This window comes from Myxocyprinus asiaticus, chromosome 7 (genome assembly GCF_019703515.2).
Source record: "Myxocyprinus asiaticus isolate MX2 ecotype Aquarium Trade chromosome 7, UBuf_Myxa_2, whole genome shotgun sequence".
Taxonomy (NCBI): domain Eukaryota; kingdom Metazoa; phylum Chordata; class Actinopteri; order Cypriniformes; family Catostomidae; genus Myxocyprinus; species Myxocyprinus asiaticus.
Genome location: NC_059350.1, coordinates 25237520 through 25259555, shown reverse-complemented (window position 1 = coordinate 25259555; position 22036 = coordinate 25237520). Strand labels below are relative to the sequence as shown.

Here is a 22036-nt window from a genome sequence, read left to right as displayed (position 1 = left end):
TTTATAACCTAAAAAAAAAAAGTCCTCGTAAACCACTTAAACCTGCCCACACACTCACACACACAATGTGATGAGAATTTACAGGATTGGGACTAAACAGCTGTGTGGCTACACAAAAGCCACTTGTTAGTGAGGCTAATAGGGAAAAAAATGACTTCAATTTGAGTCTATTGCAGCATATAGACTGGACTGTGGATCAATTGAAAAAGGTAATGTGGTCTGATGAGTCCAGATTTACCCTATTCCAAAGCGATGGGAATAGGGTAAGAAGGAAAGCGCATGAAGCGATGCAACCATCATGCAAAGTGCCCACTTTACAAGCCTCTGGAGGCAGTGTTATGATCTGGGGTTGCTTCTATTGGTCAGTCTAGGCTCAGCAAGGAGATGCAGCAATAAAATGAAGTCAGCTGACTACCTGAATGACCATGTTATCCTGGATTTTTTCTTCCCTGACGGCACGGGCATATTCCAGGATGACAATACCAAGATTAATCAGGCTCAATTGCGAGAGTGGTTCAGGGAGCATGAGGAATCATTTTCACACACGAATTGGCCACCACAGAGTCCTGACTTTAACCCCATTAAAAGTCTTTAGGATGTGCTGGAGAAGACTTTACGTGGTTCGACTCTCCCATCATCAATACAAGATCTTCCAAAAATTAATGCAACTGTACAGAAATAAAGGTTGTCGAAACAATGCAGTGACTAATGTGTGCCGTAATCAAAGCTAAAGGCAGTCAAATGAAATATTCGATTTTTTTTTTTTTTGTTTGTTTGTTTGTTTTTTGAGTCAGGCAGTGTACATGGAATTACAATGGAGAAAACAGGTGTATATATATATATATATAAAAAATTAAAAAAAAAAAAAGAATCAAAACTTGAATGGTCAAATGTCAATAACCAAACAACTGATGAGTTTAATCGAGTAAAACTTGTAACCAGTGCTGATTGAAGAAGGCCTAAGACCAAATCTTAAAAAAAAAATTAAAATAAAATTAAAAAAAAAGGTCATAGACTTTATCATTAAGAGTTTTTAAGGAATTGTGTTATAAAATAATGGGATTGCAGCCTACAATTATACATTTTAAACTTCCAATTAACCTTGTACAAGGGTTTTCTAATTTCCATAAGCTTTAGATTAATACCAGTTGTTCATCACATACCTGTGAACAAAGAACCCTGTTGCATTGCATGCATCACTTAGAAGGTTAAAACACAATTATTAAATTTAAAGCAAATCAATTGATAATTACATACTTGAACACACAGAATTCCCATTTAATAACAAACATTTCATTAACCTACAGCAAACACAGGGGCATTTACATAAACAGTTACTGAAGGTGGATGCTATTACAGAGCTTAGCATTGTTTTTTAATTGCTTTGCTAATTAAAGCAATTAATGTATGAATTAGAGGATGGGTATATGATAATTACACATCAAACTCAGAATACTAAATAGTGTATTTGGTTCCATAACTTCCATCCTCAAGTCATTGTTGGCTCACTTACTCTGCAAACACTTTGTAAAACCACTAATTTTGTGTTGGTGCTCTTTTCTCACAAAAAAATAAAATCCATTATTAAATATTTATCATAAACAGAATGTGCAGAGATGCGTATTGTTTAAAGACTGATGGTCAATCAAACAAAGCTAACAAAATTATTTGATAGTATGGATGAGTGATATCACTGTCACTCCAGCAACCTTTATGATACTAATTCACAGTGAGAAATAAACTACCCCCTTTTTCATGCATCATTACCTTGCCTCGTGAAGAGACATGCCTGGTCCGCTTTAGTTGATAACACCTGTCATTCCAACAAGCGGTCGCAATAATTCTCCACATGCTATTGGTGTTTGTGTCTTTGTTAAAGGTGATTCCATGGAAGCTTGAAGATGGTCTCTCCTGACCCATTTGTAGAACTTCCAATGCGAAGATTGTTTATTTCACAAAATCAACAAATATTTCAGTTATTAACATCAAAACACTCTGTAAAACAATGCATGGCTTCAAAGAATCTTGCTTAAAAGATTTGTCCTGTTCAACTAAAAGTGCATAAGGTGGAGGTGATTACATACACATAAATGCATTCTCACTGCAGGAGTGAAACATTAGGCCTCAAGTCTGCAGGAGACAAGGACATAGCCACCTCACCCTCTCAGCGCAGCAGGATGTTAATCAAGCTCATGCCAGGTAAACTGCCTTTTGGCCTGATCTAAGATCCACAGCTCATTTACCAAACGTGACCTTAAATATTCCCAGAGAACAGAGCCCAAAACTATGTTCAGACCTGTGCAAAAAGGCAACCATGGAGAGGAGAGAAGAAACCTGACAATCTTCACAAACAGCCATACTAAATGGGCTTGTTGCTCTGAAGTTACAAACCGAGTTGCTGAACATGACATTTATTATAAATGTTTATAAGAAATGAATAAATCTCAAAGGGTGAAATGCTAATGCTATGAAACAATCCAAAACAAGAGGAACAATCCCTGATATAACAAATGCACCGTTGTCGCCATCATGTGGTTTAAAGACACAAATACACATGGAAATAAATTATATATTGGGTTAGGGTGGTTAGGGTTAAATGAGCTCTCAACATTTGCAGAACTCAGTGTTGAAAATGTTAGAAACAATTTACTTTACAAATAAAATGAAACGTGTGATTAGACACACAGAGGCCACATCAATAAAAGGGCATGTTGCATATGGACCACACAAAAAACTAAAACTGAAAGACAATATCTATTTTGTAGATTTGAAGGAGCATAACTGCTTACAAAATTGCTTTTATCACTGAAATACATTATAGTTATTGGTATATAACAATATCAATTGGGCTAAAATGATAGGGAAACAGCACACTTAAAGTCCAGTTGTACATATTTAGGCACATGAAAGTAGATCAAATGCAGGTTTAAAACCTACTGCTTTTATACATTAAGCATATTAATATGCTTCTGTTCAGTGTATCATGCCATATTCATTCTTCTCAGACAGGGGTGTCTCTATCAGTGAGGACATTTAGGCTGGTTATCCTTGACTAGTGCTGTTTTCAGAAGCCTAAAAAATAAAACAAAGTGGCCAGTTAATGACAATATTTGTTCACTAGAGTTTATATGAAAGTAGTAGTGTGAATTCTGGTAAATTGGGCCACTTTTTACAGTCAACTCAAATGGAAAAGGCACACAATTGCCCAGTTTACTGGATTTCACCCAACATCAACATAATGAGCATCTGTTTATGCAGTTGTGCAATGGCTAGGGCACAATTCCACAATCTTGCATGTGAAAAATATTTGACCTGCAAAATAAACATGTAAAATAAATTTCATTGGATATCTTTGAACCGTAGTAATTTGGAATTTCATTTTTACATGACCCACAGTTACAGTAAATCCAGAGTTAATGATGACAGGGGGACAGTGCAAAAGTGAGCCAATCAAGGCACAGAGGAATTTTACTTGCTTAAGTGTTCTTAAAGGGATAATTCACTCAAAACTACAAATTCTCTCATTTACTCATGCCATCCCAGATGTGTCTGACTTTCTTCTGCTGAACACAAATGAAGATTTTTAGAAGAATATCTCATCTCTGTGGGTCCATACAATGCAAGTGAATGGTGACCAGAAATTTGAAGGTCCAAAAAGCATATAAAAGGCAGTAATCCATACGGTGATGCGATATGATAGTGTGGGTGAGAAACAGATCAATATTTAAGTCCTTTTTACTATAAATTCTCCTACTGTCCATTAGGTGGCAATATCCACAAAGTGAAATGTGAAAGTGGAGATTTATAGTACAAAAGAACTTGAATATTGATCTGTTTTTTTTCACCCACACCTATCATATCACTTCTGCAGAAATTTATTTAACCACTGGAGTCATATGGATTCCTTTTATGCTGCCTTTATGTGCTTTTGGAGCTTCAAAGGCCTGATCACCATTCACTTGCATTGTATGGACCTACAGAGCTGAAATATTCTTCAGAAAATCTTTGATTGTGTTCTGCAGAACAAAGTCATATGGGGCTTTTCCACAGCACGGTACAGCTCGACTTGACTCTGCTCGCTTTTTGGGGGTTTTCCACTGTGGATAGTACCTGGTACCTGATACTTTTTTTAGTACCACCTCGATCGAGGTTCCAAGCGAGCCGAGCCGATACTAAATGTGACTTCAAAACCCTGCAGATCACTGATTGGTCAGAGAGAATCGTCACTATCAGCGTCACTGGATTTGCGACACGGGACATCAAACCGCTAGTTTTAAAGTTAGCAACAGCAACAGCAATATCATTTGTTCACACGACTTTCGAATTGTACAAAGAAATGGCTGTACGCAAAACCATGCCATGGTCAATAAACGAGGTGCAGACATTCCTCTCGTTAGCAACGAATGAAACAACGCGAAACGAAAAAAGTCTTTCAGGAACTGTCTCAGCTGTTGGCCACACAGGGCTAACACCGGACCTACCAACAGTGTAGGGAAAACTTAAGTGACTTGAGAACCATCAAAGACCACGGAGTGGTTCAAACAGAAGAAAGTGGAAGTGGTTCGACTAAATGGACACTATCTATGGCAATAAACCAGCGAGCAATGGGAGGGAGAGTGCCCTGAACTTGCCGTTGTTGGAGTCCATGATGGAGGATGGTACATTTTGTTACATTAACTCTACATTCTGCTTGAAAGCTTCACTTTATTTAATTGACCAGCTACTGGAAAGCTTGCTTCTAAAACAACCAGGCCAATTTAACTGTTACTCTTGTGTAAAATCACCATGCAACAACTGCTTTATGCAGCACAATGAGCTAGTAGCTAACAGCTTGCAGTCATGTTATTGTTTATGGTCAGTAACGTTTGTGTCGCGTTTAAGATGATGTCACGGCAGTATAACGATCAGCCTATAATCCCACCCACGTTGAGGTGGCACTAAACTGCAGTGGAAAAGCACGCTCAGAAAAGTAAAGTGAGCAGAGTCGAGTCGAACTGTAACGTGCAGTGGAAAAGTGCCAATACACATCTGGGATGGTATGAGGGTGAGTAAATGATGAGATCATTTAAATTTTTGGGTGAACTATCCCATTAAGGCAAAAAAGGAATAAGTTATCTCTATCAAACAAAAATTTGCCTTGATTCCCTAAGAACATTTTTAAATCAGAAGACTTTAATCAATTTATGTTTTAATTATGTAAAACATAAACTGAATCCACAATATGTGATCTGGGCCTGGTTTCACGAAAATATTCTTAAGAAAAATAATAAAGTTCTTAGGATAAATAAAAAGTTCGTAATAATGTTCATAAGTGCAATTCCAAAATATTTTCTTAAGAATGTGTAAAATAAATTTCTTATGAATAAAATGACAAGGGATGCACCGATCCGACACCTGGATCGGTATCGGCTCCGATACTGAAGCTTTTAGACAGATCGTGTATCGGTCCGACAAGCCCGATCCAAATCCGATACTGTGTGTTAGTCATGTTTGTTACTGTCAAGCTCAAAAAAATTACATAAAGGAACCATAAAAACACAATTAAAGTAGTTCATATGACTCGTGCATTTTATTCAAAACTACTTGAAGACGTGCAATAGCTCTGTGAATCACAAAAGGCTGTGTTTTATAAGTAAAATGCATGCGCAGCTCCAGTGCATCAGTGAATGGCGCTGCTCTGTTTACATGCACACTGCGGCTATTTTTAGCCTTCACGCGGTGCGCAATATTTGAGTGCTACTCACAAACAACTTCTCAGATGTAGATGCTCAAAAGTTCAGTTCACTTATAATATGCATTTAGAATGGCACTGGAGGTGTTTTTTTTTTTTGTTTTTTTTTACTAAAATGTGAATAATTTTGCCAAAAAAAATAAAAAATTATGACTTATACAACATTCTACTGATGACTTATACTGGAATTACTGTTAATTTTGTTGCTACATTATCCAGTATACTAGTTAACAATAAAGTTTCTTAATAAGCTATACATTTATATTGAAATAATGTGTAGTGAGTTTTGTGTTTCTTTACATATTAAAGAGCACACCCAATTAGTTCCACACAATAATGTAAAGATATTCTAAACCAATTATGCAAAAAAAACAACAATGGTATCGGATCGGGATCGGCCGATACTGAGATTTCCGACATCGGAATCGGAAGAGAAAAAGTGGTATCAATGCATCCCTAAAAATGACAGGCTTTGACATTGTCTGATTATATGAGCCTGCCCATGAGATTGCCTTGTCTCTTCCAACAAATTCAATACGACTGGTTCGTTAATCATAACGATAACTTGATCTACTGTATCTATTAACCTTTTTTTAAATAGCAAGCACCTCATGATAAAAAAAAAAAAATTATGTAAAGTGCATGAGTGTTAGTTTAATGACATTAAACATCACAGGAGAATTTACTTGCTGGTAACCATTTGATAACTGGAAGAAACGAAACGAAACGAAACAAAAATTTCAGTAGACAAGAGCTGGAGGTTCTCGTTAAGGAAATTTAATATATCACGTCGGAAAGAGGCGGGCATGGGAAAGGGTGGCAGAGGACAGTCTCAGCTTTTGAATAATTATGTTACATTTATTATGCTACAAAATTCATTGTTGATGAAAACATTGAAATGGTTTTAAAGCTGAAAATAGAAAGAGCAAACAATCTTAACAACAACCTTAAGAAAAAAAAAGATAAGAATTTTAAGAATTGTTTTTCAGAAATGCATAATATTCTTAATTTTTTCCTTGTTAGAAATTAAGAAAATGGTAATTAAGAAGATTTTTCTTCTTAAAGTTGCAGTATTTAAGATTCAGAAACCCTTGTTATTAATGACACCTGTGGCCGTTAAATGAACTGCAGCCAGCTTCCTGTTGCTCGTGCTCGCGCACACACTCCATAGGGACACAAGTTTTATCGACCAAAACAATAACGTAACATACAAAGTGATTCACCGACATCATGCTGACAGATGAGGTAGCATAATTAAAATTACACAGTTATGATTGTTTTACTACAAACTTTGAGAACGCATATTATATTTGACTCTCCAGTGCTGGAACAGGGCTAAAACAAAGTGTGGATATAGGTCTGACTCTGCGAGACTGTAGTTTTAAGTAATCACTTTTCTTTGCATACACTGACTGCATTTATACAATAACCTATGTCTAGCTAGCCAGCTTTATCAATAGCTGTTAGCTAACTTTGGTGGATGATGACAGTAGCTGTTTATAAAACAGACTGTACATTATAAATATGTTGACAATTCAGTATTGATGTGATTCCATCACAACTGTCATTTTGATATATCGATGCGCTATTGTTTTATAATAATAGAATGTATATATTTTCTGTATAACCAAGTTACATTACACTAATGAATGGAGCTTTTTGCATTATCCTGAACATTGTCTAGCATTCATTTCATGTATTATTGTAGTTTACCTTGCTAAATAATTACAGATTAACATTGACATTAACCTGACATTTAGTATAAAGAGAAGATCATTGAAATTATTTGAAAGTTACGAAGCAAGGTAACTTCCAATTCGTCAGCATTAGCAGGCAAGGTCAAGTTAGCTACATTTACACAGATCAATCCTTACGGCACTATATTTCACATGCTTTGTGGTTATGAAAGCTTACCTGTCCAATAAGAAGAATGCCGATTCAGGGTCAGTTTTGATCCCCAAAACCGAACGAACGTCCCTCCAGGAATCAAATGCCCTGCCGATGTTCACTCTAGTTTTCGCTCGACCACGATCACGTTTCCGCTTAGCCAGACAGGATTCAGTAGATAAATGTTTTTTTTGTTGTTGTTTTAGTTTTTTTGGCTCACTCTGAGTTTATGTAGGAGTCGGTGTTGTGCTGGAGCTGGATATTTGCTGGATTCCATATCTAAGATAATGTTACCTAGTGTTGCAGACTGTTGATGCTGATGAATAGCGGAAGAGAAGCTACTGTCTGAGGCAAGGCTCTCGGGAGCACTCATAAATGTCACATCCTTTGGATTTTCCCGGCAAAAGCGACCCGCTCCCTTCGCATGAAAATCAGTCTACAGGCTTTAATAGGCAACCTAGGAAGTCTGGGAAGGGCTCATTTTTTAAGTTGTGTTACAAGCCGTTCACACATTGGCAAAAAAAATGTGAATATTACATAAAAAATGTTACATATTGCACCTTTAAGAATGTTTCGTGAATCCAGCCCCAGGTCCACTTCAAATGACCAAGTTACTCAATCATAACAAGGATTTTTTGATTTAACAACACAAAAAACATGATGGATAGTTTGGCAGACTTCACCTAATTTACCAGGATACTTATGAAACAACAATAACAACAACAAAAAAACGTATTTGTTAATGTACCTCGGTTACCTTTAATGACTCAGATGCTCTTCTTAGTTCTTTAATAACTGATGACAGAGCCTCAGGATTGATCCCCTGCTCACAGAGGCGGACACATATGGACAAAGACTCCATGTCCAATCCAGTATTCAGAAGCCTTGATATCTCCAGGAGAACTGAAATGTATGAATATGTCATAATGACACAACTGCCCAATTAAAATGACAACCGGTTTAATTATTGGGTATCTAATAATGAACCATGCAATGATGCACTTACAAACCACACGCAATAACAAAAATACAAAAAAAAGCTAAATTAGTGTTATTGTATGTAACATGCCTTTAAATTTGTCACACAGCCTTTCACCCATTGACAGACTGATATGCTTCAAAACAACACACTGTATAAGAGTGTTTCTTCGCTCTAAACACATGTAAACAAGAACCGTTTTGTTTAAAGGTGTTCTTATATCATTTTTTTTTTTTTTTTTTTTACTTACCATCCATAGTCTCGCGGACAGCATTCATGTTTGCGCTAGCGGGACTGGCCATGATGCTATCCTGCTAAAGCTATCTAATGACAATAACAAAACTCTATCTTCCGACCAGATACCACAGACACATGTATCTACTTAGTTCCTGATGTTTTCTCACCATTCGCGCAAAAAAACTGGGTACAAGTTTGCGAGTTTCGCACGAAACAATACAAAACAACGGTTTCAATTAATTCACGCCCCTGCTTGTTGTGGCGGTAACCCTGTAAATAAAGTTTTTAAACGTTTTAAAGGAAGTTACGTAGAGACGACTTGCTGGCTGCTCTTGTAATTTGATTGGTTGTTTTGCACGGACAGCAGAATTTTGATTGGTTAGCGCATCCTGTGCGAAAATTAAATCAGACGTTGGATCCATTCAGAGATCGCTGTTGCGTTTGTTGAGTTGTAAGTATATATGATTAATAAAATATATTATTTAATCACGCATGTTAAGTCTTTTGATCATTAATAACGAGCAGCAGACATATAACCAAGCTGGATGTTTCCTCACTGATGTTTTGACCCTTTCAATAATCTCCAAACGTTCGTTTGTTTGAAGTACTAAAGCGTAGGCTGGTTGGCTTGACACCGTTCAAGATGGTAGATGTAGCAGAGATTCATATAACACCCGAAACTCCGGGAAGACCAGCTATCTCGAACCCGTTTGAGAGCCCAAACGACTACCATAGCCTGCATGAATCTCTGGTGCCAAGCCCATCTGTGTTCAAGAGCTCCATGAGCTCTTCAGCAGTGAGTATCTGACTGTGCATTTGAGGAATATAAAGAGAAATGAAGAAATTTCATTTCTATGTTCATTATATTTTCCAGACACCAGCAAAGTTCAAATGGTCCATTGATGAAATGGCAAATTTACTTCCTGTGGAAATAGGCCCAGAGGATATTCACCGTCAGGCTGTATTTCTGAGCCAAGCCAGGTATGTTTAGCTGTAGTGTTTTACGTGTAAATATAGAGTCAATATTGTATGTAAATCAAGTTTGTTTTAATACAACAAGGGCTGATGCTGAGATCGAGGAAAAACGACAGCATGCTATTGAACAGGTAAAACTGCTTTACCTGTAATTTCACTTAAATTACCCCTGTGGATTTTTTATTTATTTTACTGAAGTGAAAAATACTTGACTGATTTCGCTTCTCTTTTGCAGTTTTTCACTAAAGGTGCCATTGTTCCCTCTCCATGGGGACCCCCAACTGCTAAACAATCAGTAAAGCTGCCGTATCAGAAAAGTAAGTCATGATGCATTCAAAGAGAGAATTGTTCTGAATCTTTTGATGGTAGTTTATTACAACAAAAGTGATGTTTGAGATATTAATAAAATCTGTTCTTGTTTTAGGTTCTTTGTCCCCACTGGTTACAGAGGAGCTTCAATCAACAAAGAAAATCAATGGTTTGTTCAGTAATTCTACACAAGGCGTTTCTTAAATGATCCCCAACTGTTACATTTATGTACATGCATGCATTTACTAGAGATGGGTATTGAGTAATTTTGTAGTCGATTATTCTAACACACACAAAAAAAAACTGAATAATCGATTACTTCAAATTTAGAATTTAAGTTAAATCTTAAACTTCTGAACCTGTTTTTCTAATGAAAAATAGTACTATGCATAAACAACATCAAGATAAAAAAAATAAAAATAATTCAAACTTTCTTTCCAGTTCTTCCGAAGCAGTACAGTCACTTTAAATAATGGCACAATTGTATTTTTTGGGGAACTAATGGCAAGATTTAGGTGAGAGAAGCAGTTTCAATGTTGCCCATGGCAGGCAAAGGCACGAAGGAAAATCAAATTGCAATATTCAAGTACTGTTTTAACTAGTTGAATATTTAAAGGTGAACGAGTACTCGATTAATCGATTACTTGTGCACATCCCTAGTATTTACATACACTGTATTTAATTATGTACATTTAGAATAATGGGTCTTCCTTTGTTGTGTGTGTTATAGCCATTTGTCAGACAGTCCTGTCTCTACCTGTGGACTTCAATCTTGAAAATGTTCTGGGTAACTATTTGATTCTTGATGAATTGTAACCATTTTGTAAGAAATTTCCAAATTCGGCCACAACAAATTTAGATATAAGATATAAAATCCTTTTGAGAAGTTGAAGTCTTGCTGTGTGACATGGTATACTCCCTATAAAACTATTTTAAATAGCATTTTGATTATTATGCCTGCAGTTTTTATGAGCTAGACTGCAAGGCATATTTGTACTTTTGTCACACTGCAGGGACATACAAAATAAGCTAGTCAAGGCAAAAAGGAGATTAAAATGGTAAAAACTTAAAGAAATGGTAACCAGTCACAGCACACATATACCTTATGTACTGTACATAGACCTTGCCTACAGGTGATTTCAATGTGGCAAATAGCATGTTTCCTCGATTGGGCACTTATTGATATTAATTTCTGAATGTACTTTCTATTTTACCAGTTGATTACTATAGGACAGAGGAGTTAACTGAGCAGGTACAGGAGAGCCTTAGCTCCTCTTCTTTGCGGCGAAAGCTGTTTCTTGATGGCCATGACAGCGGCTCTGAGTCCTCAAGCCCTCCTAGCCCGGACAGAGATTCTCATAATATTCCTCCCGGCAGTCAAGAGATATTGTCATCAGTTATAGTCTCTCCTCTTCAGTGTGGCATTCCAACGGGGACACCATTGTCTGTATGTACCAAATCATTTTGGATCAGGGCCAGTTTCCTAGACTTAAATTACATGTCCTTGTTCGCACAAAAAATCTGAATCAAGGGATCATTGCATATAATATTTTTAAATGTTATGTTTCTACCCTTAATCCTCAGGGCCAGTTTTCATCAAGTCCTATCCAAGGTCAGCGGCGAGCACATAGTCTGGGCAGTGTTGGCAGTCCCATGTTTTCAGAGAGATCATCACCTGCTTTTAAATCTCCTACTCTGTCTCCCATTAGACTTCAGCATTCTGTGACACCTGTATCAGGTAAGAAGTGTAAGATGGTGCCTGTGTCAGTGGCTAGTTTTGATTAAAACACTTTGTAAAAAGGGTTTAAAAAAAAAAAAAAAACTATTTGATCCGATGTCAGATTCCAATAGAATGGCCCCATGAAGGTCTCTTTGTTGTTCTGTCTTTTCTGAGCGCTGAAGTAAAGCAGTTATTGTTAATTTACACTTTACAAATTGATTCCGTTATTCACTTTATCTGACTCCAATTTTATATTAATCTGACTCCAATTTAAATTGACCTCTAATTTTGATTACAGCTCTAATTAACTTCTGATCAATCTTTTAATTTGATCTTTTTAAGTTATTGAATGCTCTGAATTATCTTAATTTTCATTATCATTTCATTGGGGTCCCGATTGTCGCTTAGAGTCATATGCCGGCAGATTAATTGCATAGATCTCACGGACACAAAACGCCAGCCCGTTCATAGTCAGAGGTTGCAGGGATTACTTATACCATCTGGTTCCGCCGCCTACTGCTTGCTCATAACCAGATGATAGTTTTTAGTCACGTTTCATACAACTTGCTAAGACGGTGATAAGGAGTGACTGGTAGTCTTACATGGTTTCCTCCTATTCATAAGCTCCAGTAATGATCATTATCCTGGACACAAGTTTGTGGTAACAAAAGGCATCCCTCGAATCTACCGGTGATAAATGATTTAGGAGGAATTCAGAATAAATCAAATAATTACAATTTATTTGCCAGGTAGGATTTAAAACGTAAGTTACAAAATCAATCAAAGCCTATTTCACATATGATCAGAATAAATAAACATTTCTAAAAATAAAAGACAAGTCAAAGAAACATACCTGACAAAACTACATGCAGCGGTACAGCATGGGAGATCTGCTTACAGATTCCCCAAGCTTCTTGCCAACTTTCCTTAAATACCCAGACAGAATAAACATTGTGTACCAAATGGTCTTATCCTTTGAACAATGAGAATTTGGGGGTGAATGGGTTCTTGATATCCTGGGGTTTAACCTTGTTAACATACAGGAGATAATTTAAATTGTAGGTCAAGGAGGGGGATAGACCTCCAGGATTATGGAGTATTTGGCAAGGACCTTATAACTTTGTTACCATTAGTTTTATCAACATGGGAAAGAGACCATTATACCAGTCGCACAGAGACCTCTTAAATGTTATCAAACACATACAGTTGCATTCTTTGTTTTCATGGAATTTGTTTGTTACATTTTCACATATACATCTTGTGTGTGTGTGTGTGTGGACCTTGTGGGGGAGACAAGGGAGAGAGAACAGCTGGAGTTTGTGGGGGTAAACTGGGTTTTTCACACAGTGATGCCTTTGTTTTCTCAGGTGCAGATCCTACTTGTGAGAGAGTTTGAGTGTTGTTTTTCCCGGAAGTCTTTCGTTTTTCCATGTGGGCATGTGCTGGATTACAGTTCTCTTGGCACCTAGCCTTACAGCTTCATGCAAGACTTGTGACTATACTAGATATATGACTAGATGTAGGCTAATATATCAGTGGTGATAGGTTCTTAATTTTGGAACCATTATGGTTATTTTTATTAATTCCTCCGTGTTCTACTGTAGTGTACTTCTGTTGTCCGTGTTGCTGATCGGAAAGTGCAATGTGTGCTGATGATGAAATTTGCATCACACATAGTCTATGCGGACTGTCCGTGTGCGGTCCAGATTTTCTCAAAACACTGATAGTCCTCAGCTGTGCACATCATCGGCGCATGTGCCTGCCGTTGACTGTAAAGTGTCAGCTCGTTTGAGATAAGCAAGTTCTGTGCAGAACCAATCAAGGTGATCAACAGCAGATGCATGCCAGTTAGAAATGCGTTGGACTTGCTGTGATGTGTCATCACTGCATATGTCAAAAAATCTTCCCAGAGAGCAAGGCTGCGCAGCTGCTTTTTCCGAGCTGCGCAATCTACAAGCACTATGGGAAACAACTTGCTGATGACACAGTTTAAAGGGGTCATGAAATCCTTTTGTTTTTTGTTTTGTTTTTTTTAATCTTCCTTGAAGTCCACTTATGTTAGTAAAGTTTTCTTGTGCCAGAACAGTCATAATTTAGTCTTACATAATAATTTTCCACCCTGTCTCTGGCCCTCTGTCTGAAATGCTCAGTTTTAAGCTGTCTAGCCCATTAAGACTTCACTGTAAACGGCCACTTTTGTTATTGGCTAACATCGTGCAGCCCCTCGAAATCAGCCATTTTTTGAAACTCAATCTGAAGAAAATTAATAAACTCCACACAACATTATAAAACCAAACTTCAGGGTTGAAACATAATGCACACCCAACACATTTAATCTTTATGTATCAAACTTTTCGCTCAAGCACAGCATAAACTATCAAACAGTCATGACATTTGTGAATGGAATTGATTAATTTCAGTCCAACTTTAACTGCTCCATCTTTCAATAACAGTTCCTTTGCTAAGCTTGAATCATATTGTGACTGGTTCACAAGCAATACCGCTTATATGAGCTGAAAACACACACAATCCACATTAAAATGTTCTGAATACGCAAGCGTAATACAATCCACGGTGATGTTGGGTGCTTCAACAAGCCAAAGCAGAGACGCTGGTCTTCACCAGAGCAACATCTCACATTTTCTAGGTTTGTTAACACACAGGACTGCATGCATTTCTCCCAGTCACTGGCAGTTGCAGAATGAGACATGGTTTTTAAAATTGTACTTATACTGTCCTTAAAACGCTGCACACATCATCGGTGTTGTGCGGAAATGTATCGATATGATGAAAGACGTCCATCTAGTCCATGTTTACAAACGACCAACAATTAATAATAGCAGAGATGGGTGTAAAAACGGCCCAGGACGCCTTCAAAACAGCACAACAGCAAGACAGCGCAGCTGAATGAAACACAATGGGGTCTCCTTTTTAGTGTTATAGCTTGACATCGCATCTTTTAAAAGAGGTGCGATGCATGATAACAGTTAAAGCCGTGTTGAAAAACGTTTTAATCCAGATAGGCACATGAAGGTGTCCTGTATAAGTCCCTTTTTGATGAATCTCTTTAACAAGGACAGAAAGAGATGTGGAAGGCCAGATGCACAACTAAACAAGAGGATAAGTACATCAGAGTCTTTAGTTTGAGAAATAGACACCTCACATGTCCTCAGCTGGCAGCTTCATTGAATTCTACCCACTTCATCTTCAGTAAAGACTCAGGGGTGCAGGCCTTATGGGAAGAATTGCAAAGAAAAGGCCACTTATGAAACAGTAAAAGAAAAAGTTTAGAGTGGGCAAAGAAACACAGACATTGGACAACAGATAATTGGAAAAGAGTGTTATGGATCTTAACCCCATTGAGCTTTTGTGGGATTAGCTAGACTGTAAGGTAAGTGAGAAGTGCCCGACAAGGCAGCCACATATATGGCAAGTGCTACAGGAAGCGTGGGGTGAAATGTCACCTGAGTATCTGGACAAACTAACAGCTAGAATGCCAAGGATCTGCAAAGCTGTCATTGCTGCACTTGGAAGATTTTTTGATAAGAACTCTTTGAAGTAGTTTAAGAAGTTCTGAATTTTTTTTTTTTTTTTTTTTTTTTTTTTTAAATTGCAATAGTAATTTTTCATGTTATAAATGTCCTGACTATACGTTGTGATCAGTTGAATGCCACTTTGGTGAATAAAAGTACCAATTTCTTTCCATAAGAGCAAAATCTGTACATTATTCCCAAGTTTTGGCCGCCAATGTATATGTATAATATAATGTAATATATATATATATATATATACACACACACACACACACACACTCTCTACCGGTCAAAAGTTTTGAAAGACTTATTCTTTATTATTATTATTTTTTTTTTTTTTTTCACATTTTAGAATAATAGTGAAGTCATCAAAACTATGGAGTAACATAAATGGAACTATGGGAATTATGTTGTGAGTAAACAAAATCCAAAATAAATAAAAACTATTATTTTAGCATCTTCAAAGTAGTCACCCTTTGCCTAGAATTTGCAGACATGTACTCTTGACATTTTCTCAACCAACTTCTTGAGGTATCACCCTGGGATGCTTTATAAACAGTAATGAAGGAGTTCCCATCTATGTTGGGCACTTATTGGTGCTTTTCTTTATTATTTGGTCCAAGTCATCAATTTCAAAAATGTTTTTATAAAATAAAATTTTAGGTTTATAATGAAATAAATTAATATGTTGGCACAATTATATTTTTGTCTACAAAACTAATTTCAAACATTTAAGCATACACCTTCACATCAAAATATTTTTAAGATCATGAGAAACATTTCAGTCAAGTGTTTCAAAACTTTTGACCAGTAGTGTGTGTGTGATATATATTTACATTTATGCATTTAGCAGACGCTTTTATCCAAAGCAACTTACAGTGCACTTATTACAGGGACAATACCCCCGGAGCAAACTGGAGTTAAGTGCCTTGCTCAAGGACACAATGGTGGTGGCTGTGGGGATTACCACCTTTAGCCCACTACGCCACCACCACACATATAACTTACTTAGCAGGTCCCCTCTTTCAGGATTTCATATGCTAACTTTCAGTGTATTGTCAACTGTAGTCCGGTGAGCACTGACTTGAACTCTTAAAGGATTGTTTACCCAAAAATTTAAATACTGTCACAGCTTACCTAATGTATTGCAAACCCATATGACATTCGTCTGTCATCCATGGAATGCTAGCCCCAATCACCATTCACTTTAATTGTATGGAAAAAGATGAGTGAAAGTGAATGGTGACTGGGACTAACATTCTGCCTTTTGTATTTCCTTTAAATTTCTCACTTCTGTGGGCTTGGAACAACATGAGGTCGAGTAATCATGACAGAATTTTTATTTCTGGTTGAACTGTCCTTTCAATTACCTGTTATTTGATTTGCCAAGAACAACAATGTAAATGTAAGTTGGTACATGATTGTATCACGTCTTGCTGGGAGACAAGTGGCTGAATAAGAATATTGATGAGAATATTGCTTATATTATAAATAATATTTCAATCACAGCTGAAAAAATGTCCCTTTTAGTTGAAAAGTAACTTTTTTTTTTTTTTCTTTTTTTTTTTAAGTGAATGACCTGTTTACTTGTCCGAAGGATAAGCACATGACGATCCTTAATGTCAAGCCCTGCTAACCGTTTTTCATGACTGCAAATAGCTTGATTTCAAGGAGTGTTCCAAAGATGGCTGCCACTGAACTGACTGGCTACAAAGACAACCGTGACAATTTCTTTTACATTTTTTTTTTATTTTTATTTTTTTTACGTTTGATTTTTAAACTCTGAAATCATGTTTTTGTGTGTATAAATTATGAATGAATATTCTGTATACCTTCCTTTGATCTTGTGGCAGCTGAATCACTACGAGAAGTGAGAACTGTTCGATTTAACAGCACTTATTTTACTTCCACTCTTGACTGCAACCGCCTACTCTCGTCTACTTTCAAGGCAAGGCATTTGGCATCTAAAAAGAGCCTAGTATCACAATGAAGTCATAGCACGCATGCATCAAACACGTTCGTATTTTTTGCAGTCAAAAGAGCATACTTTGAAAGGAAACGCGGTCGACCGGGTGTGATCCGGAATGAAGAAAAACTAAGTATACACAAGATTTTAAAACGGTTTGGTTGTACTGTATAACAGCAGCCTCTAGAGGTGAAATAAGAAACATTCCCTGACACCTCGTTGGGATTTGCTGCATCTAATTCTTTCATAATTGACAATATTCATCCATATTTTTATCCTCACTTCAATGCATATTTTGTTATTTTGATTAGATATATCAAGTGTTCTAAATTTCAGCAAGGGTATGCAAAGAAAAATTAGACTATATACTGTAGAAAAGTGCCCTGTCAGCACATGCATTGTGTCTTCATATCTTGTGAATAATAATAATAAAAAACCTCTGGTAAAATGTGTATATATAATCCTTAATCTGGTGAATTCATTTTATAATAAGAGTCCTGAAATAAGTACGTATATTCCGGGCTTGTTTATATTTAAAAGTCCCACATTGTGCACCAGATCTTAATTTTGTTTTTTTCTGGTGATTATTGGAATTTTAGTTGGACAATAAACTGCATATGGGATTTTGTTTATCTGGACTCTTGTAGCCTTTATGTCTGTGCCCACTTTAGCAAGAAAAGACTGTAAAAAATGTTTTTCTCATTCTATAAATACAGGTGCATCTCAATAAATTAGAATGTCGTGGAAAAGTTCATTTATTTCAGTAATTCAACTCAAATTGTGAAACTCGTGTATTAAATAAATTCAATGCACACAGACTGAAGTAGTTTAAGTCTTTGGTTCTTTTAATTGTGATGATTTTGGCTCACATTTAACAAAAACCCACCAATTCACTATCTCAAAAAATTAGAATATGGTGACATGCCAATCAGCTAATCAACTCAAAACACCTGCAAAGGTTTCCTGAGCCTTCATAATGGTCTCTCAGTTTGGTTCACTAGGCTACACAATCATGGGGAAGACTGCTGATCTGACAGTTGTCCAGAAGACAATCATTGACACCCTTCACAAGGAGGGTAAGCCACAAACATTCATTGCCAAAGAAGCTGGCTGTTCACAGAGTGCTGTATCCAAGCATGTTAACAGAAAGTTGAGTGGAAGGAAAAAGTGTGGAAGAAAAAGATGCACAACCAACCAAGAGAACCGCAGCCTTATGATTGTCAAGCAAAATCGATTCAAGAATTTGGGTGAACTTCACAGGGAATGGACTGAGGCTGGGGTCAAGGCATCAAGAGCCACCACACACAGACATGTCAAGGAATTTGGCTACAGTTGTCGTATTCCTCTTGTTAAGCCACTCCTGAACCACAGACAACGTCAGAGGCATCTTACCTGGGCTAAGGAGAAGAAGAACTGGACTGTTGCCCAGTGTTCCAAAGTCCTCTTTTCAGATGAGAGCAAGTTTTGTATTTCATTTGGAAACCAAGGTCCTAGAGTCTGGAGGAAGGGTGGAGAAGCTCATAGCCAAAGTTGCTTGAAGTCCAGTGTTAAGTTTCCACAGTCTGTGATGATTTGGGGTGCAATGTCATCTGCTGGTGTTGGTCCATTGTGTTTTTTGAAAACCAAAGTCACTGCACCCGTTTACCAAGAAATTTTGGAGCACTTCATGCTTCCTTCTGCTGACCAGCTTTTTAAAGATGCTGATTTCATTTTCCAGCAGGATTTGGCACCTGCCCACACTGCCAAAAGCACCAAAAGTTGGTTAAATGACCATGGTGTTGGTGTGCTTGACTGGCCAGCAAACTCACCAGACCTGAACCCCATAGAGAATCTATGGGGTATTGTCAAGAGGAAAATGAGAAACAAGAGACCAAAAAATGCAGATGAGCTGAAGGCCACTGTCAAAGAAACCTGGGCTTCCATACCACCTCAGCAGTGCCACAAACTGATCACCTCCATGCCACGCCAAATTGAGGCAGTAATTAAAGCAAAAGGAGCCCCTACCAAGTATTGAGTACATATACAGTAAATGAACATACTTTCCAGAAGGCCAACAATTCACTAAAAATGTTTTTTTTATTGGTCTTATGATGTATTCTAATTTTTTGAGATAGTGAATTGGTGGGTTTTTGTTAAATGTGAGCCAAAATTATCACAATTAAAAGAACCAAAGACTTAAACTACTTCAGTCTGTGTGCATTGAATTTATTTAATACACGAGTTTCACAATTTGAGTTGAATTACTGAAATAAATGAACTTTTCCACGACATTCTAATTTATTGAGATGCACCTGTAAATGTAAAAAAATATCGGCCTAAAATCCTCAATTGATTGACCTCTGTATATGACCCGGTATATAGATATTTTGTGTATGTGAGATGAGAAAAAAGGATGTGTTTGTAAAAGATTCTGTCTTTATAGGCGAGCGAAAAAGACTGACGTTTCTGTCTCCCGATGGTGTTCCTTTGGGCAGCTCGAACATGGATGTGAATCGATGTGGAGAAAGCCCATTTGTGGAGGGCTGTTCCCCTATTCGCAGCTGCTCCCCCCTTCAATCTCGAACCAGAAACAAAGCCTGCATCTGGGCCTCGCCTACTCACATTTCCCCTATCCTCCACCCCACCTTCCAGGACAAGGAAAACATCCATCACAATGAACCTTTACCCACCATGGACCTAGACACTAATTCAACAGGACCGCATGGCCAGCAAGATGGACTTCAATATGGGGGGAGTGAGTGTGAGGCCTCCCTGGATGTTTCGGAGCAAATGGATGAAGATGAACTGGTGTTGAAGGACATGGGAGGAAATATTGAGACTGACAGGAGGGAAAGTGAAGAGGAGGAGGTGGTCACTAGCAGGAGCAGAGAGGAGGCCTGTGGTTGGGTTCCTGTAGAGGACACAGTGTCACCAGTTAGACTGAGCACCTCTCGGACTGGCAGCGTGCCTAATGCTGAGAGTACGCACATGTTTGTATCCCTGCTGGCAGAAGGGAGCATCACACCATATGATGTTAGCATGCAGGTTAGTATGCGTACTGTCAGGTGAACAGTGTACCAGCTGCTGATCAGACATTTTGAAGTAGCTTTCAAACATTAAATGACTACATGAAGAGTTGTCTGTAAATTGTAGCCCAACGTGTGTAGATGACATAAAATGGCCACAAAACTTGAGTGGGCAGTAGCAGCTGCTGGTTTTACTGCTCTATCAGCTCTATCACTGACTATTTGCAGTAAAAAGTTTTTTTTAAAAGGGATAGTCCACCCAAAATAAAATTTTGTCATCATTCACTGGTACTAGATCTATGACTTTCGTGGAACAAAAAAGGAAATGTTAGCCAGAATGTTACTCTGTCACTATTTACTTTTATTGCATCTTTTGTCCATACAATGAAAGTGAACGGTTACTGAGAATATCATTTTAGCGTCTCCTTTTATGTTATATGGGAAAGTCATGAGGGTGAGTAAATGATGACATAATTATAATGTTTGGGTGGACTAACCCTTTAATATTTAAATTTTTTCATATTCCATTTGTTCGTGGAGTATGGTGATATTACCATAGGTTTCAATCAAATTCAACAAAGCAGTGTGTTTTACAGACTTGGGCTTAAACTTTCATTCTCTGTGCAGGTGGATAGCGGTTATAACACTTACTCAGTATGCACCACCAGCTTAATGGACACCCTCAGTTCAGACAGCCAGACTAAAGAAATGCTGGACACACATGCTGTTGAAGAGGGCATTCTTTACACTAGACACACTAAACCAAAGGTAATGTCACCCAATACAATAGATCACGTTATTTTTTTTTTTACTTGTTCACACTGTAATCCACCATTTTAGTACTTTATTTACTGCTTTTAGACATTTAAGTTGTTTTGTCACTTCAAATTGCATTGGAAATGCACTACATTCACTCGATGGAAATTTTTTTTTTTGTTTCTGCAGTTGTTCATCCCACCACACTGAGCATGAGGGACAAATCAAGCACTTTACACTCTTTATCCCAAAGCTGTGGAGAAGACACAAGACATTTACTGTTTAATACTCATGTCATCTCAGAGAGAATGCTTGATACTGTGGAACTGTTTAAGCCTTGTTTTAGTTATATATATAACTTGACTAATGTACAGTATTAAGCATTCTTGCTCCAGAAAGGACATGAATTTGAAATAAATTGAAATAGAAATTTTCACAAAAAAAAAAAATTGTATGGTTTTATTGATTGTGAAAGTTAAATGTGACTGTTGGCATTATTTGTAATTTGTTAAGAGTGACAATTTCCTCTTGCTAATGTTTTACAGGGTCTTTTTTAGAATCTTATAATTATTTATGAATTAATCAGAACCACTAACAAACTCATGGAGATACCACAATCTGTGCAGTTATGCATGCATATGGCGGCATGTATACAAGAATTGTAGTAAAGATCTTGATAAAAATGGAGCCAGTGTCCTTGATCAGAGATTTCCATTTGGTTTTCAATTTGTTCTCTTAAGAGTTTGCATCAGATTACTTTTGCTCATCTGAAGCAAATATTTTTCATCTAATGTTTTAAAATGGAAATAAAAATATGAAAACAACATGGTGCTGATCACCACAAAGTTTGTCTTTGGGAAAAACGGCAACAAAAATACATCTGGTAAGAAACCTAATTAGGTTTTACATTGAAACCTGTCAAAAGATAAGAGTCATTT

The 22036-nt window shown here is 37.2% G+C and overlaps 2 protein-coding genes across 3 annotated transcripts; one reads left to right on the top strand and one right to left on the bottom strand.

Moving 5' to 3' along the window:
* Nucleotides 1-1257: 1257 nt before the first annotated feature.
* On the bottom strand, nucleotides 1258-9095 carry mzt1 (mitotic spindle organizing protein 1). 2 transcript variants are annotated; one of them, XM_051702608.1, is made up of 3 exons: nucleotides 8848-9095; nucleotides 8367-8521; nucleotides 1258-3072 (listed from the first exon to the last, which is right to left on the bottom strand). In XM_051702608.1, exons 1-3 carry the CDS (start codon nucleotides 8897-8899, stop codon nucleotides 3043-3045), a joined length of 237 nt encoding a protein of 78 aa, XP_051558568.1. In that variant the 5' UTR covers nucleotides 8900-9095; the 3' UTR covers nucleotides 1258-3042. The 2 variants fall into 2 exon arrangements, with proteins under 2 accessions (XP_051558568.1, XP_051558570.1); XM_051702610.1 differs by having other exon boundaries at nucleotides 8376-8521.
* Nucleotides 9096-9235: 140 nt separating this feature from the next.
* On the top strand, nucleotides 9236-21756 carry LOC127443701 (protein aurora borealis-like). Its single transcript, XM_051702506.1, has 12 exons — nucleotides 9236-9285; nucleotides 9440-9630; nucleotides 9709-9815; nucleotides 9895-9940; nucleotides 10045-10126; nucleotides 10234-10287; nucleotides 10849-10905; nucleotides 11336-11565; nucleotides 11703-11856; nucleotides 19760-20361; nucleotides 20970-21110; nucleotides 21288-21756. Exons 2-12 carry the CDS (start codon nucleotides 9478-9480, stop codon nucleotides 21306-21308), a joined length of 1647 nt encoding a protein of 548 aa, XP_051558466.1. The 5' UTR covers nucleotides 9236-9285; nucleotides 9440-9477; the 3' UTR covers nucleotides 21309-21756.
* Nucleotides 21757-22036: the final 280 nt, after the last annotated feature.

Coding starts and splice junctions, on each gene's coding strand:
- mzt1 (XM_051702608.1), bottom strand. CDS start 8,899: ATGGCCAGTCCCGCTAGCGCAAACATGAATGCTGTCCGCGAGACTATG. Junction 8,522..8,847: donor TGTCCGCGAGACTATGGATG/GTAAGTAAAAAA, acceptor CATACATTTCAG/TTCTCCTGGAGATATCAAGG. Junction 3,073..8,366: donor AGTCATTAAAGGTAACCGAG/GTACATTAACAA, acceptor TTTATTTTTTAG/GCTTCTGAAAACAGCACTAG.
- LOC127443701 (XM_051702506.1), top strand. CDS start 9,478: ATGGTAGATGTAGCAGAGATTCATATAACACCCGAAACTCCGGGAAGA. Junction 9,631..9,708: donor GCTCCATGAGCTCTTCAGCA/GTGAGTATCTGA, acceptor TATATTTTCCAG/ACACCAGCAAAGTTCAAATG. Junction 21,111..21,287: donor CTAGACACACTAAACCAAAG/GTAATGTCACCC, acceptor TTGTTTCTGCAG/TTGTTCATCCCACCACACTG.